The sequence below is a fragment of the Lethenteron reissneri genome, chromosome 23 (genome assembly GCF_015708825.2).
Source record: "Lethenteron reissneri isolate LAM-NWPU_2019-01 chromosome 23, ASM1570882v1, whole genome shotgun sequence".
NCBI lineage: Eukaryota > Metazoa > Chordata > Hyperoartia > Petromyzontiformes > Petromyzontidae > Lethenteron > Lethenteron reissneri.
The window spans coordinates 22,698,423-22,713,656 of NC_083801.1; the positions used below are offsets into that span (position 1 = coordinate 22,698,423).

Genomic DNA, 15,234 nt, shown 5'->3' on the forward strand with positions numbered 1-15,234 from the left:
GTTTGGTGGTGGGGTGGGAGGGAGATGCATCACTGTAAGAAGGAGGTTATTTTTGTAATTATTTTAGGGAAATATTCGTGATGTCATCTTTAAATGCCTACATTTTCCTTTGCTATTTCTAGCAGAAGGATAACTAACTCGCACAAAATTCCCTTAATCAGTTTCGTTACTGAAATGTTTTAGGCCGGAATTGAGTCTGGCATGGCGGCGCTCCAAGCTGGGGGCGCTTGGCCATGAGTCGAAACGCCGCGAGTTAAAATTGGAGCAGACGGGACGACTCGGCCCACCGTGCTTCGTGCTCGCTCTACAGAGGCACACCGGCCCCTGCTGTGGGAGTGGCGATTTGACGTCACGTGGTTGACCAGTTGAGTCTGATGAGTGACATTCAAGCTCTTGTGGACAGCGGAGCACTTTTTACTTTTGACGTTTGGACTCCGAGTCGCTCGGGGGGAGGGTCGACCGGGAACTGGAGCTGTGAGCTGGGAGGAGATTCAGACAATCTTCCTGTGAGCCGCCAACCCCCCCCCGCCCCTCCCCTCCCCAACAACAAATCGTCTCCATTGCCTCAACACGCCATCCACACGTCCAGTTGTCACGCTCATGCGTGCATATATATATTTAAAGCTCCGAGATTCGGCTTGGTATGTTTAATTTATATCTTCTTGATGAAGCCACCGTTATTCTTGATGGTTTTTAAATAAAAAGACGCACTGCATGAGAAAACCAATTTTCTTGGCAGACCAAAATTATTTCCTTATTTATTTTGAATTAGATTTATTCAATCGTGTACAATACTCTCTATATATACATATATGTGACATTTAATCTGTAGTCACATGCTCACATTTTCATTTGGCAATGCTCATCCCCGATGGCAGTCTTGAGTCAGTTGTGGAAATTCCACATTTGTATGACGAGGACCAATCCATCAATAGGGCAACCACTGCTGACTGAGTGGTTCTCGAGATAGTTCTCATTTTACCGCCCATGCGAATGATGATGGTGGTGATGATGTATCACTGATCATGGTCATGTACGCGCACAACTATTTTGACAATCCACTGCTGGACGAAGGCCTTCCCGCACCGTGTGGCCACTGCAGGTGTATGAAGACAAGGAGCATAGCAGTGGGGGACCATAGAAGGACTGCACAACAATGGATGTGGCCGCACTGCCTCACAGCTCTGACGTCACCCATCCAAGCACGACGTGGAATCTCCCGTGATTGGTTTCTGGGTGATGTGGTCATGATGATGATAATGACGATATATTATTCTTGGTTAGGATGAATTCATGATACTCTTTTTGGGATTTGAACTGCTCTAAGAGCTGAATTATATTTCATACATAACAGTCATTCATGCAGCATCCAATTGTATATAATAATGTATCAGATATAACTTTAATGGGTTTTTAAATAATACAAAATATGCACTCTTTGGACTTGCCCTGATAAATAAGAAAAGATGAGTGGGAGGAGAATAAAAACATAGCTACCTAGGTCCTAGTTTAACACGTAGGTTTTCGTGACCAATATTATTCATAATTAAGGTATTATTAAGTAATACATCTTACACTTTTAATTCCTTATAGAGGAAACACATACCAATTAACTCATTACTAACCTATTATATAATTACTAGCCTTTTGCCCGTCCAAGGACGGGTGTATCGCAGTAAATCTGAAACTTGCAAGCGAAAAGCAGACCGCGACGTGGTATTCACTGCATCAATGCGTGTGCAATGTGTAAGGGCGCAGTGACACAGACCTATTGCATGTAAAGGTTAATATCCCTTGTTCATCACGACGTCCTTTTTACTTCGATGTCTCAACAGCGTGACGGAGATCGCGTGACGTGAGGGTTCTGCCTTTGTAGTGAGGGTTGTGAGTTGATGCTGAGGAGGGGGGAGGAGGCGCCTCGCCCCCCCCCATGTGGAGTGACGTCACCCGCTAATTATTATTAATGGGGGGGGGTGTCCATTTGGAGGACGTCACCTCATAATGATTTTTGATTATTAATGAGGGGGGCTGTTCGATGTGGAGTGACGTCACCTGCTTATGAGTATTAATGAGGGGAGAGGTTGCTCCATGTGGAGTGACGTCACCTGTTCATGATTATTAATGAGGGGGGGAGGGTCCATGTGGAGTGACGTCACGAGCGTTGCACACAGACATTCTTGGCTCATTATAGTACGTAGTAATAATAATGAGGGGGGGGGGTGTTCATTTGGAGGACGTCACCTGCTCATGAATATTAATGAGGGGGGCTGGTCAATGTGGAATGACGTCACGAGCGTTAAGGACAGACATCCTCTGCCTCTGATCTCTGCACCTGATTGGGTTCAGGTGATGACGTCGTCCTTCTGCTGCTGCTGCTCTATTTAATACCGGAAGCAGGCGGATGGCTTCACTATTCTGGCAAATCGCCCGATGATGCTGGTTGATGTCATTACCAGCGAGACGTCACGGTACTTATTGTAAATGTTGTGCGTTTACTCTCCAACACGCCGGTGGGCTGAAGTAGTCACTAATTGGCGCTTTGTTTACGTGACAAACCCCTTACTGGTTGGCTGTGTCGGGGGTGGAGGGTTATGACACATTGAACCTAAAAACCTTCATGATGAATATCTACGTCCTAAACTATTTAACAACCCTGGAGGTTGGCTTGATTGGCAGAGGCGGCTTCACTGCCAGCTGCTTGTGGCCGGTGCCTGGGCTGTGGGAAGGCCGTCTCGGAGCCAGCCGCCGGCCTCGCCCTCGACCGGGCCGGGCACCCCGTGCACCCCGGGCACCCCGGGCACCACGGGCACCCCAGGCACCCCGTGCACCCCGGGCACCCCAGGCACCCCGTGCACCCCGGGCACCCCGGGCACCCCGGGCACCCCGGGCACCACGGGCACCACGGGCACGGCGGAGCGCCATGGAGCGTCTCGTGGGGACTTGTGGAGCGAGTGGCCCCACGGTGCCGTGAACGTGCCCCCCCCCCCTTCCACCTCACGCACTCGCCAGGCAAAACGTTCCGAATATCGCGTTGCAAGTTCCGTTCCGGGGATGTTGCACTTTTCAATACATCTAGATTGAAAACTAATTTATTGTAGAACTGCTTTTTTTGTGTTTCGTTTGTTGTCTTTCCCCCGTATCTCCGATTAGCATGGTTGGTTACGTACGGTGCGAAAGAAATCCAGCATCATACATACAACTTACAACATACATACAACATACACACAACATACATACAACATACACACAACATACATACAACATGCATACATGGCACTTGGTAAAGAGTGTGACCAGTGCCTGAGATGGGGGAGCACGAACCCGTCGGGTCACATCGGGTGAATTGGCGAGGCCGGGAATATCGATCCATGAGCCTGCGACGAGAGTGGGGATCTCATGGGAGAGAGCGAAGATCCCATGGGGAGAGAGAGAATCCCATTGAGAGAAAGAAGATCTCATGGGGAGAGAGAGAATCCCATTGGGAGAGAGAGAATCCCATTGGGAGAGAGAGAATTCCATTGGGAGAGAGATAATTCCATTGGGAGAGAGAGAATCCCATGGGGAGAGAGAGAATCCCATGGGGAGAGAGAGAATCCCATGGGGAGAGAGAGAATCCCATTGGGAGAGAGAGAATCCCATGGGGAGAGAGAGAATCCCATTGGGAGAGAGAGAATCCCATTGAGAGAGAGAATCCCATTGAGAGAGAGGGGATCTCATGGGGAGAGAGAGATCCATGCTATTACCTCCTTTTTGTGGAACCTCGTGTTGCCTACCCACTCGGAGACAGCACGCGCGTGCGTGTTTCTCTGCAGGCTTTCATAACAGAATTTATTTTTGGGTCTCGCTTTACCGTGATTCATTTAGCGGATTGCAACAAGAGGCTAAAATATGGTCTCACCTCTACAAAGATATGTTTTTCTGAAACTGTAGGACCCTAAGCCCACACTGCCATACATACTGATTGGAGATACACAATGCAAAACGTGTAATTTAACATGTGATTCGGTGCTTCTTTGGGTAACGAAAGCAATTACTTTAGCAGCAAGCTTTGTAATGTGTTAGAGTATGAAGGGTTTTTTTACTCTTGGCAGGTGGGCTGGGTGGTGTCTGAATGAATATTTAATTGAGGGACCGATATTTCCCCATTACCAAAAGCGCAGCACAGCTGACTGCAAACACAGGGGGGGGGGCGATGCTTTGTGCTGTGACTTGCACTTTCCCCGTCGATTCATTTATATTTAAAAATCCATCCGGTGGCTTCATTCATTTTCGATTGCAGCAGAGCGTCTGCGTGGGACGTGCGCGCTGCCTCTCCTGAGACACGTGGCGTTCTCCCGTAAGGGGCATTGCGATTCCCCGGCCCTAGATTTCTACACAGAAGGAATACAACAACAACGTACTGGACACTCCCAGGTGACATGGGTTCACTGACTGAGATGACTGACAGATGCACCAACTGTGCTCCTTCTTGTGCCAACTCGCGGCGTTTTAACCACCGGGCGCTCCGCTCGTTGTTGTGAGCGTCGCTCCTCCATCCTGTTGTTTTTGGAGGGCGACTGCCTCCAACTGTCCAGCAGCGTCCTTCACGAGCCTCCTCCACAGAGGCCGATCTTGACACCGCTGGTACCCGTTACCATCAAGTCCACTCAGCTTCACGTCCTCCTGTACCACATCAGCTCCATCTTCTCTAACCCGTGCCGCGCCCCTTTAGCCTCCTCTATCCGGCCTTGCAGAAGCTGCAACAATTGTAAAGTTTTTGGTTTACTTTTTTGTTAACGATCCAAACAACACGGCGGGATTTATTCAATGAAATAGTTGTATGTGCTGTAATTAAAACCTAACTGGAGTTCAACGACGGCTTGACTCGTTGTGGAGAGCGGCTCTCTTTCTCGCGACTCTTTATCTCTCGCGACTCTTTCTCGCGACTCTCTCTGTCTCGTGCGACGACGCAGTGGGCTGTGTGGAGGAGCCGTCCAGCTGTTTCGGTTTCACCCCCTCTGCTGTGGCGGGGTTGCGGGAGCTAACGAAGCGGGAGATTGTTTTTTGCGGATAAAATCGCACGTGAACGTTGACAAATTGCAGCTCCACACACTGAAGGGCTCTCTCTCTCACTCGCTACACGCCCCATTATAATAATCCAGGCATCGTGTCAGAGGTCACTCTGCAGATAACGGGAGACGAGGATCCGAGCCCTTGGCTGCTATGGAAACCCGGCGTTGCTATTGGCCGTGGTGAGAAGAGTGGGCGGACCTCGGCTCCGTGGCTCTCTCTCCGCTTTGCTTTGCTGCGAGTCCCGAAGGCGAAGCAAGCAGCCAACCCAGGGCCGCCGCGGGTGGCCCGGCCCTCACTCCTGCGCCCTTCACCCGCCGCTTGGGAGCACGTGCTGGCTGGTGGCATCAACGGCGGGTGGCGTTGTGGAGTCGGCGTCTTCGCTGTGACGTCACGCGTGACGTGCCGCGTGACGTGACGCGTGTCTTTGCTGGCGGTTGGCATGCATATATGTTGAACTTCTTTCGCACCGTACGTAGCCAACCACAATTATCGGAGGTGTGGGGAAGGACCACAAATTAAACACAAAACACAGCTCTAAAGAAATTAGTTTTCAATCTAGATTTAAAAGTGCATAGCTCCAGTGGCTTCCTAATACCGGAAGAAAGAGCGTTCCAGACGACCACAGGAGTGCATCTGTGGCAGAGACGGTCACCGCGCGATGTGGTGACCGTCTGTGTTCCATGAATCGCCAAAATCCGCTGCGAGGATGACCGGAGTTTGCTTGATGGTCGATGCTCCTTGACCAGATCAGCAACGAACCTGGCGACACGAGTTCGATTCTTGCTTACGACCAACATCGGTGACGATTATCTCAACTGGTTTTGGGCCTCCCCGAGGTCGACTCAGCCTTAAATGAGTACAGTACCTAGTACGATGTGGAAAAATTTTGCATTGGGAAGACAAAGACGGCCGGGCATGGTGTTGGCCACCCACCGTTCCCGCCTTAATAAGTGCTTGCTAGCATCACTTAACCCTACAGTCTGGTAAGGCTATAAGGAAGGACTTTGTCTTCATCATTACTTGGTGGTGCGTGCTTGTGCGGTGCCTTGAGCGCACGTGGGTTGGCTGGCAAAGCGAGAGCCCGGTGCAGGGTTCACACCACGGCCATACGTTATCAGGATTGTAGATGCTAGTCACCATCATCACCATGGGCTTCGGTGGTTTGATGAGGACACCTGGAGCCCACCGAAGAAACTTCGACTTCGAATCCACGCAAGGCATCACCTCCCTCACGGCAGCGCCGCCTTCGCTCGGCGCCCGAACCTTCACGCTTTCATCTTCTCTCCGAGACCGGCGAGAAGATGAAACACATCTTGAGATTCTCAAAGTGAAAAATTACGAGAGACGCTCGGAGTGATAGCTTACAATTTCATATACTCAAGCAACGACTGTGCACGATCGATATTGAACAAGCAACTGTTGTACCCGTGGTTCCACGACGGGTAGCGGAGTCGAGTCGAGAATGTAACGCCTGGAAAAAAGAGAAAGGGAATTGGAGAGGGAACAGTGGGAATGAGAGGAAAATCATGGGAAAGGAACGGAGCAACGGGAGCTTACCTAGAAACGACTGACGGGAGTCTTCATAATCTTTATCGAGGTCCTACCAAGTGTGTTGTTTTCTTCAGTTGGATGTGATGCTGCTGTTACTTTACGTAATCCCAACTGAGTAATTTTTCAGCATTGGAACATTTGGCTGATAGCGGTTACACTGAGTGTGGTGTTCTTAGCCACGGGAGAAGAGTGGAGAAGTCAGAGGAAAGCCATGCAGGACAGGCAGAAATGTACGAACGCCACACAGACATATCTATATGGGGCCTGTTTGCCAGTATCAAAGTCTGAAAAATAAGAATAAGTTTTACCTATAGCTGCTCAACCCGAGCTATAAATGCAATGTATTTACACTTGTTGCCTCTTGGCCTTCTCTGGTTTGACACTGGTGAGAGAGAGGAGGCCATCAATGTCTCTATTGTACGAGACAATGCATATATTTTTAGAGCATGTTTGTTGGCATATTTTGCCACAAGCACGTGTGGTTAATGCAGACTTGCTGCCTTGCAAAAGGTTTCTATTTGGTGTTTGAACATCTTCACACCTCCACACAGAAAGTTGCCGGAGGCTGGAGTTGAACGTAGGCCCTACCCAGTAAACATGGAACTCTGGTCCAACGTTGGCCCAACGCCGGTTCCAGCTGTCCATGTTGAGTGGACTCTCGCTGGGAGGCACCATCGTGCCACCGCTGGAGAGATGTCCTCACAGCGATGCCCTCTGATTGTGGACAGAGAAACCCCGGCGCTAGAGGTGTGGGTGGCATCGGAGGCCCCAGCGACTCGCGAACTCTCTCTCGCCCGCTCTCTCCTCCACGGCTTCCCGCTACCGCACCCCGCACACCAAATAATTCATGTTTCATTTCTTCCTTGCGGGTGAGCGATCGCCGGTCGCCGTGTTTATATTTTGCTTTGCTCCTGAGGTGCTGTAATTTAAAACCGTGCGCCGTGCGATGTGGAAGACGTTTGTACGACAGGGCAAAAAAGGAAAAGTATCATAAAAATATATTGTTCTGTTTATGCACGTGTGCGTGCAAGTGTGTGTTTAAGCTTATTTTCATGTCGCATTATCTCGAATGTCCAATGAATGTAATGTTTTGTTAATGGTTCCAACTGCAATGCTCATTACTTGCGTATAAATTGCACATCTGTCAGTGTCATTAATGCATTAAAACTAAATAAGGAAGCCGATTTCTGCTCCTTTCCACCGTGAGCCAAGACGCGAACGCGTGCACATTCCACCACCCTCGTGTGTGCACGCGGGCGGACGAGCCGCAAGGCTTCTGGTGAAACTCCGCTCGCTGCGGCTGTAGCTTTAGTCGCTGTTTTCTTATCCTTGCAAATCTCTTTGTTGCAACCCTTTTGTGCAAGAGAACCGCCCACAGAAGTGGATATCACAGAGCTACTTCTGAGATCCCTTTTCGAGTAGCCTCTGGTCCAGACAGTATGGGGCAAAACTGTCCCACCCACTCTGCCACCGGGAGTAATGTTCGCACGTTGACGGCCAAAACGGTGGAGGATCCATTCTGAGAGCTGGAATTCGGCCAAATTTAAGAGCAGAACCAAATTTAATGCGATGAAGGGGGGGGGGGGGGGTGCAGTCATTGGCAACCGGAGTGAGAATGTTAAACCACGACACTACACAGCAATTGGTGGAGCAATCTCGAATGTATTGCTTATTTAACTACATGGGAGTATAATAGGCTTAATACAGGAATAGTTAAAGTTGACTGAAAGTGGGCGTCATAGAAAAGAGTTTGGGGTGTATGTGTGTATGTGTGTATTGAATGTGTTTGAGAGGTGGTGTGAGTGTGTGGGGTACAGCTGGTGCATCTACCAGTTATCTCAGTCAGCCAACCCATGGCACCTGCCGGATCTGTCCCGAGACCTCCTCCTGTCAGCGAGCCTGTGACACTTCACGTGGCCTCAAAGTGCACCTAGCCTGGCACAGGCGCCGTGGTGACGCCACCGTCAATTCGTGGCGGGTCTTGGTTAGTGTGTCTCCCGGCAGTGAGCGTGGTGGTAACCACTCACCCCCTTTGTGATCCGTGTCATCCTTCATAGGTGCTCACTAATAGGGCTCGCCCCTACGGTCTGTCAAAGGCTATACGGGTGATCTTTGTACGTGTGTGTATGTGTGTGTACGTGTGTGTACGTGTGTGTACGTGTGTGTCTTGCATTGCCTAAGGGGTTGGTAAACCTTCCACAGTCACTGAGTATCCAGTTGACAACAGCAGTAAAGTGCACCTGAGGGTGCCACCCGGGTGTGAAGCGGCCACCTGAGTCACTCCACTCACAACAGCGGCACGCGTCGTCCCCGTGTGGACTGCGACATCACCAGGCTGCGAGGGAGGGCGAAAGCCTTCATCCAGCAGTGGATAGATCATTGGCCGATGATGACAACTCAGCAGGCTTTAGATACTTTGGGTAGCCTAAGAGTGCACCGAGCCTGGCACCCGCGTGGGAGTGGTGTCACCTTTCCCACGTGGTGGTCGTCGTTGACGTGCGTGTCCCCTCCTCTATCAGCTTGGCCTCAACAGGAGCTTGCTAACAGGAGCTTGCTAACAGGAGCTTGCTAACAGGAGCTTGCTAACAGCTCACGCTAAATGGCCGCATCATCATCATTATTATCGTCGTTGCTAATAACGGGGCAATTCCATTCTCACAATGAGGATGCGCATAATAAATCACGCGTTGTAAGAACTGATGGTGTTCGTGCCGCACGCACTACGTGTAATTAACTCGCGGCGTGATCCCTGCAGTCGCGAGAGGCCCTGCAAGGAGGGGTGACGTGGGCTGGTGGGAGAGTCGGCGTGCTCGCCTCCGCACGCCCGACAGTTCTCTCTTTGATGAACGCTATTCGCGAATGCACCACAGCATCGTGAGAGGTGGCCGTGGCTTGGAGAGGCCTTCATCCAGCAGTGGATTGACCACGGCCGGCGGTGACGATGAATGACGAGCGATGCGTTTGTGCTTGTTGAGCGTGGTCGTGCTGACGTCCGGTGCCGCGTCTCGTTCCAGGTTGCCTGTTCCAAGACGGCCTCTGCAGACGCGACGAGGCTTGCGTGGACGGTGAGTGGCTTCCCCTCGTCCCGTCCGCTGCTGGGCTCGGGGGATCAGGGGGGACGGGGCGGGGTGGGGGGCGATGTTCATTGAACGCACGCAGGGGAGATCGTGTCGAGATCACGGGAGGTGCGGGGTGGGGGGCCGGGGAAGACTCGCGCGCTTGCCTGCACGTGGCCGCTCTGATCACAGCCGCTGGCTTTGGGTCGCACCCCGGGGGTTAATTTCACACTGGCCTGACCTTCTGCAGAATTGAATAGGACCACCGACGATGCCTGGATTATCATTGAATGAAATTAGAATGCTAATGCTGCTGGAGTATGAAGCGGGCTTACATTTTTCACTGAATATTTTCGGGGTCACTTGTCGACTGGAGTCGGTGAGGGTGGCGCATGGCCCTGAGCAACAGCCGTAGCGACAGGTGTCGTGGATGTGGTGTGCCGGGATGCAGACATATTATCTCGGTCACCGAACCAGACAGACCTGGCTGAAATTAAGTCCAAGAAGAGAAATGCGAATGCAGCCGCGTTCCCGTTGTTGTACATTCTGCCAAACGTGGCTTCAAGAGAACGATTTGTGGCCGGTGCCAAAGGCGGTGAAGCACATTCGTGCACAAGCAGTGAATCACCACCACGATCACCATCTTCCATTCGTGGTGGTAATTATTATCCTAACAACCTTCTTCATTTCATTAAATAATTACATTTGCACAATCTCATATCGTCATTCTAAATGTCAATTTCGGACGACACGTCACGTGCTTTCATCTGCAACGAGCGGTCATTTTAGACTTTCGTGGAGCTGCGGTCCCGCTCGCTCGCTCGCTCTCTCTCCACGACGGATAGAAGCGAGCCGGCGTTCACTCTGCGGAAAATCTGTCCCGCTCGAGAGACTTTCTCGCTTCCATAAGAACGTGGAAGTTTCCGCCGCTGTCTCCCAGGGGCCGAGCGAGCCCGCGGCGAGGCCCCCCCCCCCCGACCCCCCCCCACCCCGCTTGCCCCGTCGATGCGGCCGCGACTCTTGTGACCACTGGGGTCGATGTCGTCGCTCCGCCTCGAGCCCCCGGGTGAGTCACGGCGCAGCTGAGTGGATTTCCCTGTCGCTATCGGGACGACGATCCCAATGGCAAGCGATGAATCCAATTGCCGCCGCCGGCGCAACCGTCATCCTCGTCCGTGGACTCGTGCTATTGGCATCTGGTCGCATTCAACTCGTCTGGTCAAAGCAAGTTCGCTTTTTTTTACTTTTAGGTCATCAAACAAGCTCAAAACCAAATAAATACAGCATTCATTTTCTTTATAAAAGTTTTGGCTTTGTGGAAAACCGCACAGCCACCGTTAACTCGGGCAGCTGATATTTGAAGTGCACACGCGCACAGCGACGCTGTAAGACAAAGATCCCCCGTATCGCCTTAACAGACGTTTTGGCAAGTGCTGTTGGCGAGCACCTATGAAGGCCGGTACAGCACAAGAGGGGGTGGAAATCTAACACCACGCCCAGTGCTGATATCTTACACACCGCACCAGGTACTCATTTAAGGCTGAGTCTACTTAGGGAACGAGTTTAAATATTTGGTACTGTTTATGGTCGTGAGCGGGAATCAAACTCAGCTTGCCGGGTCCGTAGCGCAGTGCGTTGACCTCTGTACCACCGCTCCGCACACATTGCACGAAGACAAAGACACACACTCCCACACACACCCCACACACCCCCCCACACACACCCCCACACACACCTTGCGTGCCCTCGCGATGAGTTACGCGACGCACGAGGAAGTTCTGCTCGTCAGCTCTCGCTTCCGCAGCATCCGTGCCTCTCTCCGGGTGCCACATCCGGCAAGCCCGTGGCTGAGTGTCCGTATCCCGGCGTGAACCAGGGGGCGGTTAAGTGGGTGGCTGGAGCGGGGGGCTGGGGGAGGAGGAACTGGTGGGAGCGAGGATATTGCGAGAGGCTTCGGAAGGCTAGGGGGCAGGAGGAAGGGGTGGGGGGGTAATTTGCCATTCCTCCGAGGAGCAGCAGCTGAGGTTGTTGGCTGTCTGTACACAGCACGTGTATACCCAGTCAGCGGTGGGCGTGGGGACTGTGGGGTGCGTGAGCCGGGGGGTGGCGGTGGGGGAGGTGAGAGGGGGGGGGGGGATCTGTCGCCCGCAGTAACATTTACGGAATCCACTTGGAGGATTCGATTGCAATATGGGATTGGTAAGCGGATTAGGCGAGGAGTGGTGTATTAGATTGCTCGTTATGGAAGGGTGTTCTCCGCAATTAAAATAATCCAATTTTGAAATGGAAGCCAATATTGAGTTTTTATTTCGTTGCGTTTTATTTTTATTTATAGAAGCGAGTTTCTGCACTGTACTATAATGCGCAGCGTCTATTCATCGTCTCCCATGCACAAGTGGACGTGTGAATGCGTCTTGTTGTTACTGTTATCATTATTTTTGATATTCCAGATTTTCTTCTAGATATTGACTGGAAGTAAAACAAAACTACTCTTTGTTTCCGGTACAACTAATGCATATTTATGTATAGCCCTTTGCTGTGTAAATCGAAGTGTATGTGCGTGTGTGCATACTTCATGATGTGGGTCAGTGTAGGTTGGTGAAGGTCAGGGGCGGTGTGACCCACGGCCAGTTCCGCACTCGCCACTGATGTTAGTCGTGGCTGTGAATTCAATCTGAGTTCACCGGGTTCATAGCACAAAGCACGACACCACCTTCCACCCCACGCACTGCAACACCAACTATTAATAACCTTTATGAAATAGTAAAATAACAACGAAGAACATATTCCATTCGCACGGACAGAAAGGCCATAAAAAAACATTATATTCTCTAGGGGCCAGATGCACATCTTGAACGAAAAAGATCACAGCACAACGGTGGAGGAGGAGGATGGCCCCTGGGGCTGCGAGACTGAGATTGGGCGCCGCGGTGTGCGCGGCTTTGACCCGGCGCTACGGAGGCAAGGGTTGGTGGAGCACGTCGAGATTCGGGGGGGAAAAACCCACAGCTCATGCACTGCGAGGTGGTCAATGGCAGCGCTGAATCTGGGGTATTGAAACTGGCCGGCAGAGATGTTCAAATGTTCTCCTCTCGAATGCTCGGGGTTTTCTCCGGGCACTTTTTTGCCTTCCCACAAGAAACAAACCACGGATTGCCCAAAACATCCCAACGCAGGACCATCATGAAGGACATCATTGACACGAGGTGAGGCTTTTCTGGCAATTCAAATCATGGGATGGGTTTCTTAAGCTGCCCCCCCCCCCCGCACGTCTGTGTCCACGCAGCGAAACACACCAGCGTGTCGATTGGCAGGTCGCGTGCACTGGGGTCAAGTGTGGGTCTTGTACTCCCACCTATTATAAGACACCGGGTGGGCATTGAAGAGTAGGCCAAGTACCCTCTGGACGTTCCCTCTCGTGAAGGGCCCTCTGGCAGCAGTGGCGTGAGAAATAAGTTGCAGGGTTGAACCTGTAGCTCTCACCATTGTAGTGATTTTGAACTGGACACAATCTCGGTGTGATCCGTCCCATCGTTGGGAATGATGGAGACTGGGGCGTTTACACGAAACATTGGATACAATGGGAAAATTCACCAGCAATGAATCGGGCAAGGGGCAGCCCCGCGCCCGCGTGCTCACATCCCTGCTAGCTGAAGAACCTCCACTAGAGCTCCCACGGGAGGGTAATTCGGCCTCCTCTTCCATCCTGGCCACACGTCGTGAAAGAGGTGGGGAGCGAGTTCCCACATTTGACTCCACCGCCACACGCGGTGGAGCCATTTTTCACCGTCGGCTCGAGGGACGCGGCGTGCGCGTTTCCGCTGCCGCGCCGGGAGGTCGAGCTGAACCGGCGACTCTGGACCCCCACGCCCAGTGCGCTGCTGAACGTGACCCCCACGGCAGCGCCCCCCCCCCCCCGCCCCCTTCGTTGTTCAGGGGCGTCACGTGGTGTTCTCCCACTCGTGTGAAATTGTCCCTCTGCCAACGAGGAGGAGGGAAGCACGAACGCGTAAGAGACGCGCCACTGGGTGATGGTTCCCTGCTGGAGTCGGGGGCGGTCAGCCCCGTGGCTCGTGCAGCCCTCTCGGTGGGGCTGCTCAGCGGCGCGAGGGCCACTCGGGATCGCTGTCAGTCGGGGAGTTGTGTTCATGCTCCAGCGGCTTCGCTCTGGGTACTCCGCGTGAGCGCACACGATCACGACTTGGGTCGCGTACATAGCAAGACAAAGCCCTCCGTGTAGGCCACACGTGCTGTTGGGGCAAGTGCTGTTCGCGAGCACAGATGAAGGCCGACACGGCGCACGAGGGGTGGCTGGCAGCACGTTCGGTCGCCTCTGTTGCCCCTGGTGGTGATGTCGGCATGAATGTCAAACTTCTCTCGCAGCCAACCGTGCTAATCGGTGCGGGGAAGGGAAAACCTAAACACAAAAATAAGTTATGAAGAAAAGCGTTTAAAAGTCCATATAATGTTTACACTTTTCACCAGGGACTTGTTTAATGCTGAGTCGACCTAGGGGCGGCCCAACGTTGACCGTGAGCAGGCATCGAATTGGGGTCGCTGGGTTCGTCACGCTGTGCGCTAACCACGATGCAGGATGATCGCTCCCCGCCGAATGGAACCCCAATGATTATTGCGCACGATTGAATGTATGAGGAGCGGTAGCGTCGCGGTTGATGAATCGATGCGTCGCCACATCCCTATGGCATGTCTCTCTCATCGCTGAAAACCATCAGATTTCGAACGCTCGTCATCTGTCCGTACATCCACCATACAAACAACGCGTAGCCTCACAGACCGTTGGGGGCCAGTGTTGTTCGTGAGCGCCGATTCAGGCGAGAATGAGATTCGGTGGTGAGCACCACATCTCGTGATGTCCACACAGTGCATCAGATACTCGTTGAAGGATTGGGTTGACCTTGGGGAGGCCCAGGACCTGTTCAGATGCTGTACAATATTCACTACGAATCTCATCCGTGGCCGGGAATTGAACTCAGGTCGCTGGAATCGTCATACATTTCCATCCACGTGTATTATGCTCCTATATGTGTGTGTGTGTGTATACACACGCTCTCTCCCACATACATGAATAACATGCATTAGGCATACATGTCCACACACACGCAGATGCACACACACACAGAGCCCATGTATCAATGACTCAGGGAAGCGAGGGATGGAGAGCGCCTATAAGTGCCTGCTGCCTCTCGGTCCTGCCGGCTTGCCTCTGCGAGTGTGCTGTTGCTATGGCAACAATGGGCCTGGCAACCGGTGACATCAGCAAGCGGCGTTGCTATGGCGCCAAGTGGAGCAGGTAGTGAGGATGGTGTGTGTGTGTGTGTGGCGGCCTGGGTACACGGTGTTCCACGCTGATTGCCCCTGGCTTTCCCCACGCAGGGAGGGGTGGCGTTGCGGGCACAGCTGCATTTTAATGACGATTAATCTCGATTATGATCGTGCTTTTTCGGTGCGTGTACGGCTTTGACGCGACTGAATTGGACCACGTATCCCAGTGCCGCTGCTGCTGTTGTTGATGAAGAGACAATTCAACGCGTTTATGATTTAGCAAAGTGTCCGT

General features: G+C 52.2%; 1 protein-coding gene across 1 annotated transcript in view; it reads left to right on the forward strand.

The window, feature by feature from the left end:
* LOC133346216 (receptor-type tyrosine-protein phosphatase N2-like) overlaps positions 1-15,234 on the forward strand; it is a 243,223-nt gene that overhangs the window by 7,511 nt on the left and 220,478 nt on the right. The window contains exon 2 of the mRNA XM_061557742.1: positions 9,618-9,668. Within this exon, the coding sequence (XP_061413726.1) occupies positions 9,618-9,668 (51 nt within the window). The remainder of the gene's footprint in view (positions 1-9,617; positions 9,669-15,234) is intronic.